Source organism: Lutra lutra, chromosome 3 (genome assembly GCF_902655055.1).
Source record: "Lutra lutra chromosome 3, mLutLut1.2, whole genome shotgun sequence".
NCBI lineage: Eukaryota > Metazoa > Chordata > Mammalia > Carnivora > Mustelidae > Lutra > Lutra lutra.
In genome coordinates, this window is record NC_062280.1 from 84,029,492 (window position 1) to 84,043,601 (window position 14,110).

The following is a 14,110-nucleotide window of genomic DNA, read 5'->3' on the forward strand; positions in this document are numbered from 1 at the left end:
ATGGCTAACATTAACCTAGGAAGCAACAAATGTTGGTAAGGACATGGAAAATGGGGAACCCTTTCATACTGTTGGTGGGAATTGAAACTGGTACAGCCACTGTGGAAAACAGTATGGAGGTTACTCAAAAAGTTAGAAATGGAAGTACCCTACTATCCAGCAGTTGCACTACTGGGTATTTACCCAAAGAATATACAAATACTGATTTGCAAAGCAGTCGTGATTTTGATCTTAAATATCAATACCAAATTAAAAGTGAAACATTTCTGGAATGCTGAAAAGGAATTTAAAAAATAAATAAAATTAAAAAAAAATTCAACCAAAAATAATTTAAAGGATTTTGCATTTATTTTGTTCTTAAATAATTTTTTAATTTTTCCCAGCTTTGTTGAGATAAAATTGACAAAATAAATTGACAGTAAATTGACAAAATAAAATTATATATGTTTCAGGTAGACAGCTTGATGTTATGATATGCATAATGCATATACATCAAGAAATACCACAGTGAAGCTATTCAAGGCATCCATCACCTCAGTAGTTACCATTTTCTTCCTCTTCTTTTTTCTCTCTTTTTTTATTTCCTTTGTGGGAAGAGGTGAGAATACTTACGAGCTGTCTTCTAAGCAAATTTCAAGTGTACAGTACTGTATTAACCATAGTCACATTTTTACAGTTACTATACTCCAAAATTTACTCATCTTGCAAAACTGAAAGTTGATTCTTGTTTGATTATAAAATATAATCTGCTAATCTAAGCACTATAATATGGCACTTCTCATTTTTTAAAATTAAAAGTTCACTGAACAAGGGAACACCTTACTGGCTCAGTCAGAAGAGCATGCAACTCCTGATCTTGGGTTTGTGTGGTTTCAAGCCTCACATTGGGTGTAGAGATTACTAAAAGTTAATCAGGGCATAAGAATACATGTTAAAAGGTACAAGTTTGCCTTATATATATGCCCATTCTACTTCCTAATACTACAGAGTAATTATTTGGTTTATAGCCTTTCAAATATTATGCATACTAAAGTTGTTTTATAGAAGGAGTTCAAACTTTGTGTATTATTTGTTTTACCTTTTCTGTTTTGTTCTGATTGACAATTTTATATTATTTTTCATTGTATAACTATACAGAATTGTGTGTAAAAATGGTTATCTTAATCCTTAAAATTCAGGTATTGTTCTATGATATAATTAGGTGTGGGTTTTTCCTTCTCCTCAGATTAATCTTGTCTGGGACTGAGATGTTTTTAGCCCAGATAAGTTTTTTTTTTAAGATTTTATTTATTATTTGACAGAGAGAGGTACAGTGAGCGAGAGAAGGAACACAAGCAGGGGGATTGGGAGAGGAAGAAGCAGGCTTCCCACTGAGCAGAGAGCCTGATGTGGGACTTGATCCCAGGACCCTGGGATCATGACCTGAGCTGAAGGCAGACACTTAACAAGTGAGCCACCCAGGTGCCCCCCAGATAGGTTTTTTTGATACTCTTATAAGATTCTATTCTTTAGGAACCCTTTATATTTGGTACTCCCACATTGTTCCTTTCCTGACCTAGGCCTGGTGTGGAGCAGAGCTCTGCATCTTTGACCTCTGAATCCACCTTACAATGTGCCTCACAGACTTTCACTTTTCACCTGAATTGATTATCTTGTTACAACAGTATGTTTTTCTGACTGCTTTAGAGATTCAAATGCAGCCTTTCATAATATTTAAATATCTTTGCTTTGCCACAATTTTTATTTCTGTCTCTGTTTCCTTTCTTTTCCTAAGATGACTACCTAGTCCAGGTGATATAGTGCTGACACCTGTCTTTCAGTCCTTCACAGAATATTGCATTCTGTGAATCTAAGTAGGTATATAAAGCAATTAGATGAAAAGGATTACTGGTGAAGCATAATTCTGGGTGACTGCGAAAATGGTAACCATGTAGCAGGAAGGTGGCTAACCCTTAGGTTTGTGGTCCTTTTTTGCTGATTCTGTATTACTGAATTTGGGGGCAGATGGTAGAAATGAATGTGAGCACTATCCTTTTGTTTTTTAGGGTTTTTTTTTTGTTTTTTTTTGTTGTTGTTGTTGTTTGTTTTACCATCTTGCATTTCTTTTATAATGTAGAACTAGTACCACTGCAGTTTTTGTCTCTTAGTTCTAGTATTTTGTTCCCTTAATCCTCAACCCTCATTTGTCACTTCCCTTTGGTATGCTAATAGGTGAGCTTCGCTTGAAATATATGTCAGCACCATGGCCAGAGGCCTTGCCCAGGAAAGGGGGGTTACACTGAGGGAGCTATCCTTTCTCTCAGTACTGACTACCCAGCAAGTTTTTCTGATTCCCACGTTAAAACAGAAACAATGGTATAGATAACAGGTCCTGTGGAATCTCATCCAAGAAATATTTTCAGGATAGCGTAGAACCTAGACATACCATCTAACGTGAATGTTTTAGCGGTACAAATTAGTTAAGCAAGTAAACACCATTTCAGCATGACAGTATAAGGAGAAATCCCTGTATGAAAGAACATTTTAAAGGATCATAACTAATTCTTCTCAAAGGAAATTCCCTCAGATTACTATAGCTAAGTTCAAGGAACATTTACCTACTGTCATAATCTTCCCTGTTTAGTTAACGGTGAGAAGATTCACCAGGAACTGACTAGGAGATTTAGTACATATCCTGCTGCCACTGAGTTATCCCTGGAGCATCATGAGTTCTGAGATATTAGTGAAACTGTGTTACATTCTGCTTAGAATCTGCCTGTGGAGAAGGCACCAGACAGGCAAACTGTAACATCGGTACAATAAGAACTTGCTTCTAGCAACTTCTACTCGTGTTCATCAGTGAAAAGTTAAGCTTCCTTGATTAACAGGAGAGATCTGTTTTGTTTCTGGGAATTTCCCCATGTTCCTATAAGGGTGATGTCAGTCAGTCATTCTGTCTTTATTTCTCTTGTGTCATTTCCTGAGCCAGCTATAAGGGAGCTTTCAATCCAGAAAAATGAGAAATTTAGTTGTGTTTCAAAACCCAAGATCTAATATGTTCAATGACTATCATATAATAGCCTTATCTCCAAGTAGTTTATAGTGTTGGAATCAAGGTGAAAGTCTAATAAGGTTTGTTGTTTTTTTTTTAATGGCTCACATATATAGATCTTTTAGACTTTTTTTTTTAAAGCACATTAAGTAATTATGGAAGCAAGAAGGTAATAGCTTTAAGAAAGATGGGGAATTGGATTCAGACCTCTAAAAATATAAGAACGCAAGCAGAATATAGGTTAGCCTTTGAAGCATCATGTAGAAGAAAAGCAGGTTAACTGTTATTAAAAATAATTGATTCTTAGGGAGAAAATTTCTTCTACCAATATTTTTGTTCCAGGTAATTTTTTTTATAGTTTTAATAAAACTGCAATTATTCCCAAAAGTTTTTTATGTGTACTACTTTGCTTTATTATTTTGTGTTCATTTTGTGTACTCTCAGAGAATATCTGATCCTTTTATGATAAAAAGATATGTATAAGGGCATCTGGATGGCTCAGTGGGTTAAGCCTCTGCCTTCAGGTCAGGTCAGAGTCCTGGGATCGAGCCCCGCATCTGGCTCTCTGCTCAGCAGGGAGCCTGCTTCTCTGCCTACTGTGATCTCTCTCTCTCTCTCAAAAAGAAAAGAAAGAAAAGAAAAAGATATGTATAGTAACAGCAAGCTAATGCTGTTAAGTTCAGAGAGAATACTGAAAATAATGACAAGGGAATGAGGACTATAACTAGGATAATATATTTACTGAAAGCATAAAACTTTATTTCATTAGACTAGAACTTATTCCTGAATCTGGATCTTCCTGCAGTGGAAGTAGAAATATAACAGTTTTACCTCTAGAAAATAAGATTTTCGGGGTTTTTTGTTTGTTCTAAGAAAAGTATCCTCATTTGTTACAGATGATTTTGAAAATTTATGTCAGTCTTCCCCACTCTGTTTTTGGCTCTGCCAGCTATGAATTTACTCTCTGTACATCTAATTTTTTCTATAATACCAAGTGTACCTTATTTTTTATTAATTGTGATTCATTGCAGTCACAACTGCTTTTTCAAGGACCTTATTCTCCAAATTTCCAAAGTGATTAGTTCTTCTCAAATATATTTGTTTAATTATACTAAGTAATTTACATTGTTGATCATTACTTCCTTCTGAAGTTTTCTTCCCTTGGTTTAATTGCCCTCTCTTGGATTCTCTTCCAGTCTTCAGTACCTTTCTCAGTCTCTTTGCTCTTTTTCTATTTTGTTCTTTAATATTAATAACGAAGTTTCACTTTTTTTATTTTTTATTTTATTTATTTATTTATTTATTTATTTATTTATTAAGATTTTATTTATTTATTTGACAGAGAGAAATCACAAGTAGGCAGAGAGAGAGGAGGAAGCAGGCTCCACGCCGAGCGGAAAGCCCGATGTGGGGCTTGAACCCAGGACCTGGGATCATGACCTGAGCCGAAGGCAGCGGCTTAACCCACTGAGCCACCCAGGCGCCCCCGAAGTTTCACTTCTTGACCACATTTCACTCTTCATTCCTCCTGGAATGTTCTGTCCCCAGAATATTATTTCTGATTTTTTTCTTCACTTTCTCAAGCCCTTGCTTCTCCACACATCACCATTTGACTCTCCTTCAGACCATGTCTTCTATAAATGTCTTAATTCTCTGTTTGCACTATTTTAATTCAGACCCTTTTTGTCTCTTATATGGACAGTTGCAGTGGCCTACAATTAGGTTTTTCTGTCATTGTCTTTTCCATGAAATCACTTCACCAATAATTGAAACTCAGGGTTACATGACTACCCATTTTCTGTTAGTATGCCATGATCTTCCTGCATTGCTCATACTGTTCTCTATAACTGGAACGCACTTTCTTTTTAGCTTAATGACTCATATAATTTAAGCATTCTTTGTATTGCTTTACCTTATGTTTCCAAACATGGTAACTCTTAACTCTCTGTTGTGTTTTGTGCTGAATTATGATCATCCCACTGGTATGACTATATGGTTTGCCTTTTTAGACCAGAAAGTTTAGGTAGCAGGTATTGTGTTTTGTTTCTGTGTATATTTAATTAACATAAAGGGATAAGAAAACAATAGACTGGAAATTTCGTTTTGATTTTTGTTTCTACAAATAAAACCAACACCTATTTAATAATGAATAAATATCAGAGTTAATGAGGTACACCAACTAGTGAGGCACATTATAGTTAGGTTTTAAACTGCCGTGTTACTTAACCTATTTTTATTTTTTTTTTTTTTCTCCTCTCTCTAGGGTCTCACAGAAGATAGAAGTGTGCGAGAAGTACTACAAAAGCATTTCAATGTCAACAAAAACCTGCGGTCATTACACATGCTATTGGTTTGTATTTTCTTATTTTTATACTCCTTTTATTTCACCAGGTAATTGTATTTTGATGGGAATTGATTAAACTTACAGATAAATTTTGGGAGAATTAACGTGATTACTACATTGAATCTTCCAGTCTAGAATAGGGTACATTTCTCCTTTTATTTAGTTTTCTTTGATTTGTTTAATTATCTTTTATAATTTTTACCATACAGGTTTTGTATATGTTTATTTTTTTATTTTTTTGTTTTGTACATTATTATTTTGCCTTTTTATGTCAAAAATACTTTATAGTAAAGGCAAGAGTAAAGGGGAAGAATAAGGGAAAGAGTTACTGTGTAACCAGGTTCTCTCCCAGTAGGTGAATGAAGGATAAGGATTTCTAAACTCTTCTGTTCAACTAAGGACCCTGGGCCCTGGTTAACATGGGAGAGAGTTTTTAGTATAAATATTTCTTCAATATTACATGGTACTTAGTTACACTTGCAAAATTACTCATTGTTTAACTGGAATTCACATTTAACCAAATAATCATATATTTTCATCTGCTAACTCTGCTTACCTTATTTAAGAACTACATTTAAATGTTATGGAAATTACACTTAAATCTTCAAATTGTTGGAAAGGCAACAGCTACATGAAAAGTTGTCTCTAGGTATAATTTTGGTTTTTAATTTTTTTCTTTTATGTACAGTTGAACATAAAGTAGGTAACTTCTGTCACTTAACATTGACCTGAACTGGTTAATTATTCAGTAACAATTAGTAAAAAAAAGCTTATACAAGTCACAGGTCTGCCTTTTTGGTTTGGTCTAGGGCTTTGAATAATAATGTTTTTGAAGTACAGTTGACATAATATTACATTAGTTTCAGTCATACAAGCCTAGTGATTGACATTTTTATACATTACAAATGCTCACCGTGGTAAGTATAGTCACCATATGTCACTTTACAGTTATTTCAGTGTAATTGACTATATTCCTATGCTGTACTTTATATCTCTTAGACTTACTTATTTTATAACTGGAAGTTTGTACTTCTCAATCCCCCTTCACCTATTTGACCATCTCTACTCCTCTCCCTTCTGGCAACCATAAGTTTGTTCTCTGTGTTTTTAAGTCTGTTTTTGCTTTTAGATTCCACATATAAGTAAAATCATATGGTATTTCTCATTTTCTGTCAAACGTACTTCACTTAGCATAATACACCCTCAGTCCATCCATGTTGGCACAGATGGCAAGATTTCATTTTTCTTTTTAATGTCTGAGTAATATTTCATTGTGTGTGTGTCATCTTTTTCCATTCATCTGTTGATTGACATGTAGGTTGCTTTCATATCTTGGCTCTTGTAAATATGCTGTAATGAAATAGGGGTATAAATGTCTTTTCGAGTTAGTGCCTTTGTTTTCTACTAGTAAATATCCAGAAATGGAATTGAATTGTATAGTAGTTCTGTTTTTACTTCTTTGAGTAATCTCCCTACTATTTTTCATACTGGCTGTACCAATTTATATTCCCACAAACAGCAGGAGGGTTCCTTTTTCTCCATATCCTCCCTGTCACTTACTTCTCATACATTTTTTGATACTAGCCATTCTGACAGGTGTGAGGTAATTTCACTTTGCTTTTTTTGTGTGTTACTCTGATAATGACTGACGTGGAGCATTTTTTCATGTGTCTTTTGGCCATCTGTATGTCTTTGGAAGTACCTGTTCAGCAGCTTTCCCATTTTTAAATCCAACTGTTTCAGGTTTGGTATTGAGTTCTAGGAGTTCTTTATGTATTTGGGCATTAATTTCTTAATCAGATATATTTGCAAATATGGGAGAAGTCATTATATTGACTTTTTTGTTTTGTTGATGGTTCCCTGTACTGTGCTGTGCAAAAGTATTTTTAGTTTTAGGTAGTCTCAGTTGTTTATTTTTGTTGTCCTTGTTTGTAGAGACAGTTAAAAAATATTGCTGAAACAGATATCCAAGTGTTTACTGACAGTGTTTTGTTTTCAAAGAGTTTTATGGTTTCAGGCCTTAATTTAGGTCTTTAATCCATTTTGGGTTTATTTTTATGTATGATGTAAGAAAGTGGTCCAGTTTCATTCTTTTGCGTGTAGCTGTACAGTTTTCCCAACAACATTTATTGAAGACTATCTTTCCCCCCATTGTATATTCTAGCCTTTTTCTGTCATAGATGAATTGGCCATAAATGTGTGGCTCTATTTTTGGTTTCACTCTTTGTTCCATTGATCTTTGTGTCTATTTCCATGCCAATAACATACTGTTTTGGTTGCTATAGCTTTGTAGTATAGTTTAAAATCTGGGATTGTGAGATTTCTGGCCTTGTTCTTTCTGAAGATCACTTTGGCTTTTCCAGGGTCCATTGTGGTTTTTTTTTTTTTTTTAAGATTTTATTTATTTACTTGACAGAGATCACAAGTAGGCAGAGAGGCAGGCAGAGAGAGAGAGGAGAAAGCAGGCTCCCCACGGAGCAGAGAGCCTGATGTGGGGCTCGATCCCAGGACCCTGGGATCATGACCTGAGCCGAAGGCAGAGGCTTTAACCCACTGAGCCACCCAGGTGCCACTCCTTTGTGGTTTTATACAAATTTTAGGATTATTTTAGTTCTGTGGAAAATGCTGTTGGTATTTTGATAGAGATTGCATTGAATCTATAGATTGCTTAGGGTAGAACAAATATAAACAATGTTAGTTCTTCCAGTCCATAAGCATATATATTTTTTCCATTGATTAGTGTCATCCTCAATTTCTTTAATCAGTGTCTTAATTGGTTTTAGAGGAAAGATTTTTCACCTCATTGTTTGGCTGAATTTATTTCTAGGTATTTTATTCTTTTTGATGCAATTGTAAATGGGATTGTTTTCTCAATTTCACTTTCTGCTAGCTTTTTATTAATGTATAGAAATGCAGCAGGTTTCTCTATGTTAATTTTGTATCCTGCAATTTTACCTAAGTATTTGTTAGTTCTAATGACTTTTTGACTTTTTCCATCTTTTTTTTTTTTTAAAGATTTTATTTATTTATTTGACAGATAGAAATCACAAGTAGGCAGAGAGGCAGGCAGAGAGAGAGGAGGAAGCAGGCTCCCCACGGAGCAGAGAGCCCCATATGGGGCTCGATCCCAGAACCCTGGGACCATGACCCGAGCTGAAGGCAGAGGCTTTAACCCACTGAGCCACCCAGGCGCCCCGACTTTTTCCATCTTAATACTATTCCTAATATTATATCATCTGCAAAGAGTGAAAGTTTACCTCTTCCTTAACTACTTTGGATGCTTTTTATTTCTTGTCTGATTGCTGTAGTGAGGACTTCAGTAACCTGTTGATTAAAAGTGTGAGAGTCTGCATCCTTTGTCTTGTTCTTGATCTTTAAAGGAGAAGCTTTCAGCTTTTATGATGCTGCCTGTGGGTTTTCATGTGTGGGTGGCCTTTATTTTATTGAGGTATGTTCCCTCTATATAACTTAGCTAAGTGCTTTTATCATGAATGGATATTGGATTTTGCCAAACTTTTCTGCATCTGTTGTGATGATTATATGATTTTTATGCTTCACTTTGTTAATGTGGTGCATCATGCTGATTGATTTGTGGATATTGAACTGTCATTGCATCCCTGGTATAAATCCCACTTGATTATGATGAATGAACTTTTTAATGTATTGTATTCAGTTTCCTAATATTTTGTTGAAGATATTTGTGCCTGTGTTCGTTGGGAATATTGGCCTGTAATTTTCTGTTTTTGTAGTGGTTTTGGTATCAGGTTAATGCTGACCTCATAACCATTCCTTCCTTTTTGATTTTTTGGAATAGTGTGAGATGTAAAGGTATCAGTCAACTCTGAATATTTAGGAGGATTCATCTGGTCCTAGAATTTTATTTCTTAGGAGTTTTTATAAATTTTTAATGGTTTATTTATTTGAGAGAGAGAGTGCAAGCATGAGTGAGGGGGGCAGAGGGAGAGAGGTTCTCAAGCAGACCACACTGAGCAGGGAGCACAACAAGGACTTGATCTCAGGACCCTAAGATCACAATCTGAGTGGAAACCAAGAGTTGGAAGCTTAATCCACTATACCATGGGTGCCCCATGGGAGTTTTTAAGTTACTGTTTCAGTTTTGTGAGTCATAGTTCAGATTTTCTGTTTCTTCCTGATTCAGTCTTGGAAGATTGTATGTTTCTAGGAATTTATCCATTTCTTCTAGGTTGTCCAGTTTGTTGGTGTATAAATTTTCACAGTAGTCTCTTAGATCTTATAATCCTTTGTATTTCTTTGGTGTCAGTTGTAACTTCTCTTTTATTTCTTTTTTTTTTTAATTTTTATTTCTTTTCAGCGTAAAAGTATTCATTGTTTTTGCACCACACCCAGTGCTCCATGCAATCTGTGCCCTCTCCAATACCCACCACCTGGTTCCCCCAACCTCCCACCCCCCGCCCCTTCAAAACCCTCAAATTGTTTTTCAGAGTCCATAGTCTCTCATGGTTCACCTCCCCTTCCAATTTCCCTCAACTCCCTTCTCCTCTCCATCTCCCCTTGTCCTCCATGCTATCTGTTACGCTCCACAAATAAGTGAAACCGTATGATAATTGACTCTCTATGCTTGACTTATTTCACTCAGCATAATCTCTTCCAGTCCCATCCATGTTGCCCCAAAAGTTGGGTATTCATCCTTTCTGATGGAGGCATAATACTCCATAGTGTACATGGACCACATCTTCCTTATCCATTCGTCCGTTGAAGGGCATCTTGGTTCTTTCCACAGTTTGGCGACGACAGCCATTGCTGCTATAAACATTGGGGTACAGACGGCCCTTCTTTTCACTACATCTGTATTCTTTGGGGTAAATACCCAGTAGTGCAATTGCAGGGTCATAGGGAAGCTCTATTTTTAATTTATTAAGGAATCTCCACACTGTTCTCCAAAGTGGCTGCACCAACTTGCATTCCCACCAACAGTCTAAGAGGGTTTCCCTTTCTCCACATCCTCTCCAACACATGTTGTTTCCTGTCTTGCTAATTTTGGCCATTCTAACTGGTGTAAGGTGATATCTCAATGTGGTTTTAATTTGAATCTCCCTGATGGCTAGTGATGATGAACATTTTTTCATGTGTCTGATAGCCATTTGTATGTCTTCATTAGAGAAGTGTCTGTTCATATCTTCTGCCCATTTTTTAATATGATTGTCTGTTTTGTGTGTGTTGAGTTTGAGGAGTTCTTTATAGATCCTGGATGTCAACCTTTTGTCTGTACTGTCACTTGCAAATATCTTCTCCCATTCCGTGGATTGCCTCTTTGTTTTGTTGACTGTTTCCTTTGCTGTGCAGAAGCTTTTGATCTTGATGAAGTCCCAAAAGTTCATCTTCGCTTTTGTTTCCTTTGCCTTTGGAGACATATCTTGAAAGAAGTTGCTGTGGCTGATATGGAAGAGGTTACTGCCTATGTTTCTCTCTAGGATTCTAATGGGTTCCTGTCTCACGTTGAGGTCTTTTATCCATTTTGAGTTTATTTTTGTTTATGGTGTAAGAGAATGGTCGAGTTTCATTCTTCTACATATAGCTGTCCAGTTTTCCCAGCACCATTTATTGAAGAGACTGTCTTTTTCCCACTATATATTTTTTCCTGTTTTGTCGAAGATTATTTGACCATAGATTTGAGGGTCCATATCTGGGCTCTCTACTCTGTTCCACTGGTGTATGGTGTCTGTTTTTATGCCAGTACCATGCTGTCTTGGTGATCACAGCTTTGTAGTAAAGCTTGAAATCAGGTAACGTGATGCCCCCAGTTTTATTTTTGTTTTTCAACATTTCCTTAGCGATTCGGGGTCTCTTCTGATTCCATACAAATTTTTCGTTTATTTGCTCCAGCTCTTTGAAAAATACTGGTGGAATTTTGATCGGAATGGCATTAAAAGTATAGATTGCTCTAGGCAGTATAGACATTTTATCAATGTTTATTCTTCTGATCCAAGAGCATGGAATGGTCTTCCATCTTTTTGTGTCTTCTTCAATTTCTTTCATGAGTCTTCTGTAGTTCTCGAGTACAGTTCCTTTACCTCTTTGGTTAGGTTTATTCCCGGGGATCTTATGGTTCGTGGTGCTATAGTAAATGGAATCGATTCTCTAATTTCCCTTTCTGTATTTTCATTGTTAGTGTATAAGAAAGCCACTGATTTCTGTACATTGACTTTGTATCCTGCCACGTTGCTGAATTGTTGTATGAGTTGTAGTAGTTTGGGGGTGGCGTCTTTTGGGTTTTCCATATAAATAATCATGTCATCTGCGAAGAGAGAGAGTTTGACTTCTTCGTTAACAATTTGTATACCTTTTATTTCTCTTTGTTGTCTGATTGCTGTTGTTAGGAGTTCTAATACTGTGTTGAACAACAGTGGTGAGAGTGGGCATCCTTGTCGTGTTCCTGATCTCAATGGGAAGGCTGCAAGCTTTTTCCCATTGAGGATGATATTTGCTGTGGGTCTTTCATAGATAGATTTTATGAAGTTCAGGAATGTTCCCTCTATCCCTATACTTTGAAGCGTTCTAATCAGGAATGGATGCTGGATTTTGTCAAATGCTTTTTCTGCACCAATTGAGAGGACCATGTGGTTCTTCTCTCTTCTCTTATTGATTTGTTCTATCACATTGATTGATTTGCGAATGTTGAACCATCCTTGTAGCCCAGGGATGAATCCCACCTGGTCATGGTGGATAATCTTTTTAATGTGCTGTTGGATCCTGTTTGCCAGGATCTTGTTGAGAATCTTAACATCCATATTAATCAGTGATATTGGTCCGAAATTCTCCTTTTTGGTAGATCTTTGCCTGGTTTGGGGATCAGGGTAATGCTGGCTTCATAGAAAGAGTCTGGAAGTTTTCCTTCTGCTTTAATTTTTTGAAACAGCTTCAGGAGAATAGGTGTTATTTCTTCTTTGAAAGTTTGGTAGAATTCCCCAGGGAATCCATCAGGTCCTGGGCTCTTGTTTTTTGGGAGGTTTTTGATCACTGCTTCAATCTCGTTACTAGATATCGGTCTATTCGGGTTGTCAATTTCTTCCTGGTTCAATTTTGGGAGTTTATAGTTTTCCAGGAATACATCCGTTATATCTAGGTTGCTTAGCTTATTGGCATATAACTGTTGATAATAACTTCTGATGATTGTTTCTACTTTCTTGGTGTTAGTTGTGATCACTCCCTTTTCATTCATAATTTTATTAATTTGGGCTTTCTCTCTTTTCCTTTGGATTAGCGTGGCCAATGGTTTATTGATCTTACTGATTCTTTCAAAAAACCAACTTCTGGTTTCATTAATAAGTTCTACTGTATCTCTGGTTTCTACCTCATTGATCTCTGCTCTAATCTTCATTATTTCCCTTCTTATGTGTGGAGTTGGTTTGATTTGTTGTTGATTCTCCAGTTCTTTAAGGTGTAGAGACAGCTGGTGTATTCTGGATTTTTCAGTTTTTTTGAGGGAGGCTTGGTGGCTATGTATTTCCCCCTTAGGACCGCCTTTGCTGTATCCCATAGGTTTTTGGACCGAAGTGTCTTCATTCTCATTGGTTTTCTATGAATTGTTTCAGTTCTTCTTTGATCTCCTGGTTGATCTAAGCATTCTTAAGCAAGGTGGTCTTTAGCTTCCAGGTGTTTGAGTTCCTTCCGAACTTTTCCTTGTGATTGAGCTCCAGTTTCAAAGCATTGTGATCTGAGAATATGCAGGGAATAATCTCAGTCTTTGGGTATCGGTTGAGTCCTGATTTGTGACCCAGTATGTGGTCTGTTCTTGAGAAGGTTCCATATGCACTTGAGAAGAATGAGTATTCTGTTGTTTTAGGGTGGAATGTTCTGTATATATCTGTGAGGTCCATCTGGTCCAATGTGTCATTCAATGCTCTTGTTTCTTTATTGATTCTCTGCTTCGATGATCTGTCTATTACTGAGAGAGGCGTGTTAAGATCTCCTCCTTTTTTTTAAAAAAGATTTATTTATTTATTTGATGGAGAGAGAGAGATCACAAGCAGGCAGAGAGGCAGGCAGAGAGAGAGGGGGAGAAGCAGGCTCCCTGCTGAGCAGAGAGCCCGATGCGGGGCTCGATCCCAGGACCCTGAGATCACGACCTGAGCCGAAGGCAGAGGCTTAACCCACTGAGCCACCCAGGCGCCCCAAGATCTCCTACTATTAATGTATTCATATCAATATGACTCTTTATCTTGATTAACAGTTTTCTTATGTAATTGGCTGCTCCCATATTGGGGGCATAGATATTTACAGTTGTTAGATCATCTTGGTGGATAGTCCCTTTAAGAATTATGAAGTGTCCCTCTGTATTTCTGACTACAGTCTTTAGTTTAAAATCTAATTTATCTGATACGAGAATCGCTACCCCCGGCCTTCTTTTGAGGCCCATTGGCATAAAAGATGCTTCTCCATCCCTTCACTTTCAGGCTGGGTGTATCTTTAGGTTCAAAATGGGTATCTTGTAGACAACATATGGATGGGTCCTGTCGTTTTATCCAATCTGCAACCCTTTGTCGTTTTATAGGCGCATTTAGGCCATTCACATTGAGAGTGATTATTGATAGATACGTTTTTATTGACATCGTGTTACCTTTGAAGTCTTTCTTTCTGTAGATTGTCTCTATATTTCTGTTCAATGTTTTCTTAGGATTTTTCCTCTTTTATAGAACCCCCCTTAATATTTCCTGCAGTGTCGGCTTGGTGCTTGTGTAGTCTTTTAAACCTTG

General features: G+C 36.6%; 1 protein-coding gene across 1 annotated transcript in view; it reads left to right on the forward strand.

Moving 5' to 3' along the window:
• ORC4 (origin recognition complex subunit 4) overlaps window positions 1–14,110 on the forward strand; it is a 95,607-nt gene that overhangs the window by 70,243 nt on the left and 11,254 nt on the right. Inside the window, 1 exon segment of the mRNA XM_047722410.1 lies at window positions 5,295–5,381. Coding sequence (XP_047578366.1) covers window positions 5,295–5,381 — 87 coding nt within the window.